Below are 12,405 nucleotides of genomic sequence, written 5' to 3' on the forward strand. Positions count from 1 at the left end.
TATCCACCCTCCTTCTCACATGTTCACTCCCTTCTATCTTTTTTCTGCTTTGACTTCTGTGCACTGAGCTACTTTTTGTCCATATTAGTGCCTGGGTTTTGGTGCGCGTGGGCTTGCAAGTATCCGTGCGCGTGCGTGCATGCCCTGCCTCTCTGTGAAGCCGAATCGGGGGATTATCTTAAAGTCAAGGGAGCGTGGGGAATCCTTAAAAATCACTCTTTGTGACCGATAACGCCTCTCTTCCGATCACTGCCTGCGTCTCTGCGCAACCAGACCCTGCCTGAGATTGATCAATGACGTTACGCCAATTAGCAGTAAAACTCTGGAGGTGGGTGTAAGTGAATGAGTGAATCGATGTTTTATAGGATGCATGTCATGTACTGTATAATCTGTACATGACATGCATACTATAAATATATCACCTGCTGCCCCTCTCTGCTCTGCAGCATTTCCTACCGTATCTTTATCTCATCGCTGGACAGCAAACACTCAACCTCTGTCCTGTATGCTCTCCCTTCTGACCGAACAGCTCTGTTTCTCTTCCATTTACTGTACAAATCTAAAAGTTGCAGTAATGTCATCATATAATTGCATATTTATTCTCTCCTTCCAATCCGAAAGACCCTGACAGATCCTATCCCTGATTCCTTCATGTCTCTTCACACTTCTTATCTTTCATTCTTCTCCTCTTAGTAACAGTGAACCCCATCCCTTTTCCAGAGCAGTTTCTGTTGCATCATTTAGCACCCCTGTGTCTCCCACTGCTATGTCTAGCCCTTTGCATTTGTGTGTTTGAGTGTGTCACTGTGATTCTGAAAATGTTTCAGAAGCTTTCGTGAGTGTCTACTTGATTGTTCCTGTGCAAGTAACTTTGTGTGAGTGTGCAAACTGTCAACCTCTGTCAGCTTTGTGAAACTGCCTTTGGTTGTCCTCAGGACACTGAGTGTAAATGGCTTGCACTCATGCAAATATGAACAGTCTCTCAGTGGGTGGACAAAGAGCCAAATGGGATTTTCACAAAGCTTTCTATTTAGCATGAGTCAAACATGTGTCTTAGGCAGGGCAACACATCACCGAGTGGCAGGACAAGGACAATGCAGTCTACAGTATTTGTGCCTCGATGCAAAGCCACTCGTACTTATCTCTGTGTGTTTCGGTGTGAACCACTAGCCTTCACCATCAGCACTACGCCAGTGCACCCGACGGGCTCCAAAGTTATGCTTTACATTGGGAAACTCACAATGTGGTCTGGTTTACTGGCTGAGCTACATCCCTGCCCTCATCCATAGCCACATGCTGTGGCTAGTGACCGAAAGTATAAGACTGCAATTACAAGCAGCAGAGACTAGGTTCCACTTAAGAGTGTCTAACGTCTCCTTTGCCGGTGGAGCAGGTGCTCAGAAGGTGCACAGAGCAGAGATGATTCTCCTTCACACTGAAAGAAGCCAATTTAGGTTCGGGCATCTGTCCAAAATGCGTTCTGCCCACCTCCCAGGTGAGCTTGTTTTAATCATGTCCAACTGGGAGGAGATCCTCTGGCACGCCCAGAACATGGTTCTTTGTTGGCTTGGGAATGCCACAGTGTTTCCATATAGGAAGAGATGAGCTTTAGTGGACTCAATAGATGGATGAAACTCCCAATGAAAATACTAACATGCTGGTGATAGGGTGGCAAATTGATTGCCATGTCTTTCATCCTGGCTTACTATGTTACTACACTGACATGAACTAATTACCACTGAAAGGAAAGTACAGATGTGGTTCACCAGAATATCGATATTTCACAAACCTGATCAGGATTCATACCCTTAGACCATGAATATCTGAAAAAAGTTTCAGAAACATATGAAACAACATACATTGGTGCTATTGGCACAATAGTGAACACTATTATATATGTGAGAATAGGGAATATACTCTTTTGTATCAGCTCAGGTCAGAAATTGTCTTCTATAAGGATAGTGGTAAAAACTTTCACTAAGTGGGGTTTTTTATTTGCCCACCTAGCATAGTGTGAATAAAAGCCTCATTTCCAGTAACTCACTTGGTCCTGCTTTAGAGAAAGGAGACACAGTGGCTTCTATACCTTCCTAGATTGCATTAATTTTATTCCACCTATTCCCCAGTCTCATCTAAAGGTTCACCCACAAGCTGTGAGTCAGATGGCAAAATGAGCCACCCACAAACCCCTCCCTTCACCCCATCTGTCTATCTAAACAGCCAATTCAGGGATGGCACAGAAGGTACGTCAACTACGTAATAATTAATTATTTGGAAAATCTAGTCAGAAGACAGATCTCTGTAAGCCTAAACTTAATAAGGCAAAGGAGTATATAACCTCTGTTTCAACATATGCTTTTGCTGACTCCTGTTGAGCCAGCTGCTACTGTGTGCAGACAATATCTAACTTGTTTACAATATAAATTGAGCTGTTTTCAGTGCAATTGTCTACCCGTTGCAACCTTTTTAATAATCTTTTTTTGGCGTCTTTCCTTTGCTTTCATTTTAATGAAATTAAAAAAAACTGGAATATAGTGCGCCGTGGTAAAAAATGTTTTTAAAAATTACATTTTTGATATATTTTTGCATTGAAAATATTTTAATGCTGAGGGCATCTTTTGTAATAATGGCCCTTTTGTGCGTGCATGAACACCAATAAATATCAAAGATTTCTGTCCTCCCACTCTGCTGTCACTATTTTCTGTCTCCACTGACTGAGTGTTTGGATAGCAGTGCATAATGTGTTATATAAGCTTTGTTAAACAGATCAAGAAAATTCCCCAGGTCCCACCTTATACAGAAGACAAGCTGTGTTTCACTTAACTGGCTTCCTCATTACAGCTGATGTGTGCACAACCAGTGTAATGGAGCATAATCTAATCATCCTGAGAGAACTGGATACATAGACAACAATCGACAGTAAAAACACACCAATATACACCAGTGCCTAAATATATAGATGTACGAATGGACCCTGAAACATTTTCTGAATGCGCAGGCACTCTCACACACACACACACACACGTATCAGACAGAGCTGGACGGCTCTCCCATTTGTTGAATAATGCATTAAGAGGCTTGTTGCCACAAGGAAATGATAAGCCTTGCTTCTCATGGTATAGAGGAGGTTTAATTATCCGGTGTCTGTGTAATCACATGGAAACAGCTTCCCACTCGTCTTTCATTAGGCCTTTTATAGCCGTTATAGCTGAGGGGGCACTGTTTTATGAATTATTGAACAAATTTTGTCGTGCACATGTACATCTTAAGGCCTCAAGGTTGCAAATTTTCTTCAAACCAGTGGTGAGACAGAGCAAATGTCCTCCGCTGGCCTATCTGGTCTCTTTCATTTGAGGAGTAGGAGAAAGGACAGGAGCTGTTGTGTCATGTGCTGGTTTTGGGTAAACACAGACAGAAAGCCTTAAAATAGATTTTTTTTCTCTCTCTTTGTTTAGACTGTCTCTGGTGCTGGACAGATGGGATTTCATTTTGCACAAAGTGATGTGTGAAAGAAAACGATGCTCCGGTTGCTGTGCTTAAATGATACTGCTAAGAGCCGCCAGACACACATTCTGTATCCATCAATCAGCAGTGAAACAACTTCAATATGTAGTTTTTATACCAGTCAGTTCCGCTAAAGCTTTGCTGAGCATAAAAAAAAAGGGGGGGGGGGGGGGCTGAAAAAAAAAACATGATCTGAGACATTTAGGTCACTATAAATTGCATGCTCCTGGGAGTTTATTTCCTGTGCAGTATGTGCTTGCTTGGACTGTACAAGCATAGTTACATCAGAAGGCAGTTCTCACGCCACTCCTGAATTATATAAGTTTTTCTCTGGTGGTATCCACCACAGTCTAAGATGAGGCGAGCCAACATTATGTAAATTAAACAATTAGTCTTCCTCTTTCCCACTAGACTAGAGCGCTTTAGGTGAAGCCCCCGTTGCTTGCGCACATTCCTTTATCTTGCTGTATGATACGGTGTGTGGATAGGTTCGCTGCACCACACTCTTCTGCATGAGCTTAGACACTGTTTTGAAATTACAAACATTTTTGTGACATATTATTTACTTCCAAATTACAACAAAATTATACTCAATTAAAAAATATTTTTTCCAAATAATTTTACTAAAGCATTTCATTATAATGTAATGTAATATAACACCATGCAAGTGACATGTAACATTAGTTACAGCAAAAATGGACCACAGTTGGCGTAGTAAGTAGTAAGAATGCTTCATGTTTAAATGCCTTAATCACACAGGTCTAGAGGCTGGTTAGCGATCATGTAGCAACCACTGGTTGGAGAATACACATTTTTTCCTCATGACCAGTGGTTTTGAGTGGTTGGTGGCAGTTGCTGTGAATTTGATTGTCAAATCCCTCTTCATGCAAGCCTTTCAGAGACCTGCATGCAAGTGTATTCTGTGACAGATTGGCGAGTGGTTACAGTTGTTAGCCGGCGCAAAATTGAGTGCACAGGGGTATTTGGTGCTACATCAAAACATCCTTGCAATTGCTTTGATTGCTAGCAGGTTACTAGGGTCGCCTGTAGCTTGCATGGCAGACATAAACTTGGCTGCAAATACCAGCAAACTACTCATCAAGCAGTGATGAATGACTGAAAAATCTTATGCAGTCTGGAAATAAAGGTTTCACTTGAAATGTGTTGGTTGCAGTGGTAAGGTACAACTTTTGCTTTGAAAGCAAACATTCCCTATTTCCAGAGAGTGTCGCCCTTTCTCGTGCTTCACTCCCTCACAGTAAAATGGGGAGTATTTGCAGTATTTCATTCAAACTATATACAACTGTGAGCAAATCAATCGCAAGAAGGTTTTCAGTACAGCACTCTTTTTGCAAACAATCACAAGTGTCAACCAGTTACCTACAGCAACCACTCGGGCATTTCTTTGTGAACAGTGATGGCCGGTCGCTAACCTGTCTCAAGGCCTGTGTGACTGAGGAATTGCTATTTTATATCCAAAGAAAGAGAAACTTTAAATTTCTGTATAAAAATGTCATTAAAATGAATTGACAAGAGTAAACTGTAATTGACTGACAGCACTGACCCTAAGGGTACTGCAAAGTGTGTTGACATAGAGGGGGAGGGATCTTAAATTTGTTTTTAAGATCCCTCTTGATGCTAAATTGCCCACTGGCCTTTTTAATTCTGAAAAATAAAAATAACAATATAAGCAAAAACACTTCAGAGTTATTCACATGCACTGAAAACACTCCTCCGCATTGCCTTTGGTTTGTGTGTGTGTGGACATCTTCATACCTGGATGCCCTCTGTGCCGGGCTGCTGCAATAGTTTGACGGTGCGTGTGTGTGCTGTCTTCTGGCCACGGCCGTCGTGCCAGGTCAGGTTGCTGCCTCCGGCGTGACGCGGCAGCTGGTAACTCAGCTCCTCAGCAGACACCGTGTGCTCCAGGGAGGCACGGCAAAAACTGAAGCTGGACGCCGCTGACAAGAGAGCAAAGAAGAAGAACCAGCAAATGAAACAGAACGAAACAAGCAGAGGAGAAATAATAGCTACTGATAAGCACTCACTTTGTATTTTCTTTACGAAAGGGGTTTTCATAAGGTCCATGGACTGAGAAACAAGAACATCCAAACCTAACAAAAATAAATGATTGATAATCCTCTAGGAGCTTAACAGGAAGCATTCACCCCAGATTACATGCTGTGTGTTCTGATTCTAGTACAGCTACAAACAGATGGCTGTTTTGGTGATGGTGGTGGACAGCAGTGCAACTACAGTGTGATCTCCAATTATGCTGAGTGCATATTCACAGAGGCACCGCATGATTTCTGGAACTGTGTCTCTCTTTCAGATTAGTCCTTGATTATTTAAATCCTACTTCATGAATATTTTATTTTTTTTCTTTTTCTATCTTTACCCCCGTTCCCTGTCAAGACTAAATGCTTGCTATGAGACACTGAAGCAGACAACTTGTCAGTGCAGGGTCAGAGTATAGTTCTGTGAAGGCCAAAGGGCATCTTCTACAGTTCACATCAAGTTGAATGAGCTATTTTACTGTGGTTAGTCATCTGTAGCCATGGATTTATTTCAAAGCGTAGACACGCAGTCATTGCTCAGTTTACCTAAGCATTGATTTAATGTGATGTAATGCAAATAATAAGAGGCTAGGCGGCAGGAGGCAGTAGAGGGGTAAAAAGGTCAAGAGGGTGTGTAAACAGAAAGAGAATTGATCACAGTTAACTGGTTAACATAGTCATTTTGCGGTAATTGAAAAAAAAAAATCTGATTGATAAGAAACCTGCTTATTAGTGGTAAATGAGAAACCTTGTGAACATGCAACAACTGATATTCTGTAAATCATTTATACGCTCATTCTTGATTATTTTGGTTCAAACAAAAATGAAACAATATTTAAGTTTTGACTGTAGGCTCTTTGTCAGCCGAGTAAGATTTGTTTAATTTCTATTTTGCCCCCCCCCCCATCTTTACCATCTCTAGAGTTTCCAATGACTGGTCATAAAAAGACAAGATATCCAGTGAGCTGCAGTTCTCTGAGTGAAAATGCCTTGTTGATGCCAGAGGTCAGGGGAGAATGGTCAGACTGAGCTGACAGCTAGGCAACAGTAACTCAAATAACCACTTGTTACTACCAGGGTATGCAGAAGAGCATCAGAGAGTGCATATGTCAAACTCTGAAGCAGATGTTCTACCGGTATGTGTCCATTCCTGTCAGCTAAGAAAAGGAAACAGGCTATAATTCACACATGCTCACCAAAATTGAATAACAATGGAATAATGTTGTCTGGCCAGATGACTCTCAATTTCTGCTGCAACATTAGGGTGGTGGAGTGAGAATTTGATGCCTGGATACACTAGAAGAAAGCCAATGACTCAATGACTCACATGGATCCTAAAATGTCTATAATTATACAAGATCAACATGGTCTTTTGAACAAGTCACCATCAAATGCGGGATATACCAGGATGCTCTGTCACGACTGCTGTTTGGCAAACGGCCTAAAAAACACCCTTAGCCAGATCATCAGCCAGACTGGCTACAGGTACCGAATACAGAATGGAGTAAACATTAACCACCTCCTCTACATGGATAACATCATGTATGTTATAAGTTAAAAACGATATAAATTCTAGGACTAGGATCAACGACATCAAAATGCCATTTAGACTGGAGAAGTGTAGCTGGATCGTAACTAAGAGAGGGAAAGTAGTCTGAACTGAGGGGAATGCACTACCAAAAGGCAACACTGCAGACATCAAGGACAGATACAAGTACCTGAGAATCCCACAGACAAATGTGAAGCACTTGAAAAGAGACCACATCTTTGCTGCAACCACCAAATACCTGCAGGGAATAAGGCAAGTCCTGAAGAATCAGCTGAACGGGAAGGATAAGATCTGGGCAATCAATACCTACATCCTACCACTCATCAGATACCCTGCTGGGATAATCAGCTGGCCAAAGGAGGTGATAGAAGCCACCTACATCAAGAGTTTCACCACAAATGCAGCAATCTGTAACTATAAACTAAGTGGAAGGATGGGGGCCGAGGACTAGCGTGTGTCAGATCCACTATCCAGGATGAGACAACGAACATACATGACTACATTAGAAAGATGGCCACAAGTGATCACATGCTTAGTACATACAATGAGAAAGAATAGGAGCAGCATCAGGACCCATTATGGAAAGACAGGTCCCTGCACTGTACATACCACCAGCAGATAGAAGAAGTGGCTGCAGCACAAGTATAAGCTCTAAGCACAAGCCCGATAGAGGCACCAAACACAACCCCAGGTGCAGGCTGTATAAAAATGTCCCTGAGACAATCCAGCACATAACAGCAAGGTGCAAGATGCTAGGAGGCAGGGCATACATGGAACACAATCAAGCGACTGACATAGTATACAGGAACATCTGTGCTGACTATGGCCTGCAAGTCCACAAAAGGTCAAAATGGCACACACCCATAGGGTTGTTAAGAATGACCAAGCTAGGGTCTTGTGGGACTTCCAGATACAGACACAACTGGTGATGGCTATTCAACTGGAGACAGTAGTGGTGGACAAGCACTTCTACTTCGGACCACAAGTTTTATCTGACTATGTAAAAACCGTTAGTGAGATGGAGACAGACTTGTTGATGATAGAAGTAAAAGTGGAATGTGGAATAATAAATGTTGTATTCATTACTTATTGATCTGAAAGTCTCTTTACAAGAGAACAACATCAGCACATGCTTTGAGGGAACAACAACAAAAATTCAATCTTCTGTGAATGATGTATTAAATTATTTTCCTCATTCATCCAAAGAGAGAAGGGAGAAACTGAACTGGGCTGAATCTGATCTTTCTGATGTGTTCATCTATCAGTCTACCAATTTTCTACTTTTTTTTCTGTCTTTAAGGGACTTTTGACACTTGGTCATCTTCAAAGAAAGAAAGAAAGAAAGAAAGAAAGAAAGAAAGAAAGAAAGAAAGAAAGAAAGAAAGAAAGAAAGAAAGAAAGAAAGAAAGAAAGAAAGAAAGAAAGAAAGAAAGAAAGAAAGAAAGAAAGAAAGAAAGAAAGAAAGAAAGAAAGAAAGAAAGAAAGAAAGAAAGAAAGAAAGAAAGAAAGAAAGAAAGAAAGAAAGAAAGAAAGAAAGAAAGAAAGAAAGAAAGAAAGAAAGAAAGAAAGAAAGAAAGAAAGAAAGTTCATTAACTAACAAAGGATTACAATCTTTCCATTTCCATATTAGAATTAAATAAAGGCCTGCTGAGACCTGCTGTATGACAGCTGAAAATGGTGGGAAACAGCTGGCTGCAGCTCCGAGTCGGGAGGGGACACTTTTTTTCATCCTACACGTTGGTCGAAGTGAGCAGTGGTGAATACAGAATTCACACAGCCATGATGGGAAGACTAACAAAAGGGGGTAGAGATGAAAAAGAAGAAGAAAGACCTGTCAGGAATCACTGATGTGTAGCCTTTTCTGCTTCTCTCCCTTCGTGTACGGTTTTCTCCCTCTGCACTCTTGTCTTGCACTTCACTCCTGCTTTCCCCATTTCTGTATGCTGCCACTTTTGTGTCTTCTTAAGCAGTATCTTCCTTGTTTCCCATCTTTCTTTTTCTCACTCACTCTCTTTCAGCTTTCTGGTTGTCAGCTCTTTGGGGTTGTCAGGAAAAACCAGGCCCAAACCTGATGTAATTACTGCCAGTCAGGGGGAGGAGACAGGAGGAAGAAACATGGGAAGCTAAGTGCCTCACAACCCTAAAGACCTGCCAATCTCACAAAAAGAGGCAAGAGAAAGTGCACAAGCAAAAGCAAGACAGAAAACAAAGTGAGGCGGGAGAGCCAAGCTGCAAATTAGCATCAGATTCATGCAAACCGATCAAACTTTATAAAGGTGAAAGAGCTCCAGAAGAAGGCAGGGAGACACATTAATAGACCACAGAACAACTTAATTTTACAAGCTGTTAAAGAGCAAGCTTTCAAGGTATAAGATGTAGCAGACCTTTCACTTTACAGACATCACTTTTAACAGGATCATGACTTCCCTCTTCCACTGAAATCCCACCTTTGCCACATTGCCAGGCCTCACCACTTCCGTTACGTACAAATGAAGACAAACGGCTCATTCTGTGGTTTAATGGACTTGGTAGGCTCTCCCTCCTGGGACAGGATACTGCAGAGAATTTAAGATCAGGCAAAGATGATTAAATATCCATACCTTTCAACTGACATCGCTTTTGAAATGACATTGCACCATATCCTTCTACTGCTTGCTTTTAGGGACGCAAAGCTTTAAGACCATGCACGTGCACTATCATCTATCTGTGTTAAAGCCCTTCAGATCTTTATGATCTGGGGTGATTACCACCCTTACCATTAAAAAAAAGGTGTTATCAGTCACCTTTACTTGTCTGTCTCAGCTTGAATTTGATCTGACTCGACAACCGCACTATCTCCACTGTCCTATTTGTCACTATCTGGTGTTGCATTATCTCTCGCTGCCCTTGATGGTGACATTTTTTCACTTCCAGCCGAGGGAGTGTTGAGAACACAACTAATGATGGAGGGTGGATGGTGGGAGGCAGAATGGAAAGACAAAAGCAAGATATGTGTCTTGTGGGTAGCTGAAAAAGAAGATACACAGTGATGGAGTGTAATTTAAGTCTGTACCTCCAGCTTCACATACTGAGAAAAAAGGTATGTGTATAGTGAAGGTGCCAAAATCAAGGGCAAAGTGTCGGACAGGTGTGTGCGTCTGTTGTGTACGTGTGTGTGTAGAGGACAGGTAGGTCAATATGACTCAGCCCAGTGAAGTGTAACCTCATATCACCTCCTCTTGACGGAGCAGCATATCTGCTGTGAGAGTGGCTGCTAACTCTCAGAGGTATTTCCTTTTGAAAAGGTAATTAAGCTGTTAGGTACAGCACCCAGGAAGGTCGTTCCAAGCCAAATCCCTCAGTAGATTAACATGGCGTCACCGAACATTGCTCATTTGACTCTAAAAGAGAGCATCTAAATTAGTCCATGTGGACTCTTTTGCTGTGTAGGCTTTTTTTTAAGTTTGATTTCTGCATAACCTTGGCTTCAACTTTAGGATGCATCTGAATATGTGTTTGCTTCATCCTTATGCATGGAGGAAGAGGCAAGTGATCCGGTTATCCACCTTATTTCAGGCATCACAGAGACGGTGCCACGGTGTATTTGAGCAGCATGATATTGGCATCGAGTACCTACTCACCAAACACCTTTTAGTCAACTCTAAGATAAAATTTCTATTTGCAGTCCAAGTTTTATATAAAAGAGGAAAGAAAAAAAAAAAATCACAGTTACCCTCATTTCTCTGTAATCTTCAAGCGGGTGAAACTCTATCACACAGTGATTTCATGCCTGTATAACACATTAAACTTGGACTCCTGAATACAGCATTCAGCAGACCAATGCTGCCAACACGTTTACCGATGATCCCAATTTGCTGGTTCTATAGCATGTTAGAGGTAAAGCATGGGGCTATTTACATCTCATCCATTCCACCAGACCCAGTTTTAACCCCAGGAATGGGCCATGAAATTACTTCATTTGAACGAGCAGGAGGGGGTGGGGGTGGGGGGGGGGTGGGGGAGAAGAAGAATCTGGTCGCAGCTTTAAAAATAAATATAAAACCCAGGACCCCAGGGTTTTTCCCATGATGCACTGCAGTCTATTATCCGCTGTGACATGAGACATTGTCACAGAGGCTGGGGCTGAGGTTTACTTTTCACAAGCGATCAGTGTCAGGGGAACACACAAACAGAGAAATGGTAGTAAACAATGGACATCCACGACACAGGCTCCAAGTCCCGTCATCAACTCTGATCAGGGCACAGACGAGAGAAATGCCAACTTAATCTGTGTGTCTGATTGTGGGTGTTAGTAAATGCCAGCATACTCATACATACATTAATAGGCCTCACAATGCCAGGATGCATACTCATATATTCACACATCTGTACAATCCCCTGTCTGTATTTGTTTAAGCCAGAGGATCTGAGTCAAGCTGCAGAGAGGCTGTATATATGAGGCTGGATTCTGGATTCAAACTGCAGGGCAGTTATGGCTTACAGTGCACAGTGCAGCCAAGAACGCAGCTGGGGTTGCCATTTCTGTTATGATTTTGCCAGTGAGAGCTTGCACTACCCTGAGAGCACCTAACAGAGAATAACAAAAGCTGGTATAGGAAATGCCAGGCCAGCCTTGGTCTCCTCTTTGCAAGCAGTGGTGTGAGAGAGGAAAAAAAAGCTCTGTAATGGTCCCGCATTAAGGACAAAATGACTTTTATTCTCTAACTCTAGCCACCACCACACTCTCACAGAGACAGACAGAACTATTGATTATCCATCACTGTTTCAGAGAACATACAATTACAGATCACTTTAGATAAAACAGGCACAGACACAGACCACCTAACTCCTCCAATCGAGGTCACTGGCTGTCATATCCACTCCTGTTCAAAGGAACTTCCTACATGTTTCACACAAGAGGAAGAAAACGAAGGACTACTAGGAAGAGGAGACAGGATATAAGGGTCTGACACGGTCACGCTCTCTTAAGTGTATGACAAACAGTAACCCAGAGTATAGGGAGAAATAGAACGTCAGGGAACTAGGCGAAATGGCAATTTACAAATGAAAAAGAATAGATGGTAAATTAAGCTTTAGAGAAGAGTATTAAAATTAATTGCACCATGAAACGAAGGGGGACGAAGAATGAAAGCGTGAACTGCTAAGAAGATGAGTTTGTGGAGATCATGCATGTCTATTGTTTTCTCCCCTTCACAGCCAAGCTCCTGTATGATGACATGGGAGGACAGATTAGATCTCACTGACAATCAATAATCCAGACTGAATGTCAGAGGCAGAGGGAGGATGAGGAAGGAC

The 12,405-nt window shown here is 42.0% G+C and overlaps 1 protein-coding gene across 3 annotated transcripts in view; it reads right to left on the reverse strand.

Annotated features, from left to right (window-relative positions):
• The window catches only part of LOC146494654 (sterile alpha motif domain-containing protein 10-like), a 60,641-nt gene that overhangs the window by 30,634 nt on the left and 17,602 nt on the right, over positions 1–12,405 (reverse strand). For 2 of the 3 annotated variants that reach the window (XM_085147179.1, XM_085147178.1), the window contains exon 2: positions 5,281–5,465. In XM_085147179.1, the coding sequence (XP_085003305.1) occupies positions 5,281–5,465 (185 nt within the window). Of the gene's footprint in view, positions 1–5,280; positions 5,466–5,552; positions 5,619–12,405 lie in introns of all 3 variants that reach the window. The other variant, XM_085147177.1, reaches the window with a different exon arrangement.

Source organism: Neolamprologus multifasciatus, chromosome 20 (genome assembly GCF_963576455.1).
Source record: "Neolamprologus multifasciatus chromosome 20, fNeoMul1.2, whole genome shotgun sequence".
NCBI lineage: Eukaryota > Metazoa > Chordata > Actinopteri > Cichliformes > Cichlidae > Neolamprologus > Neolamprologus multifasciatus.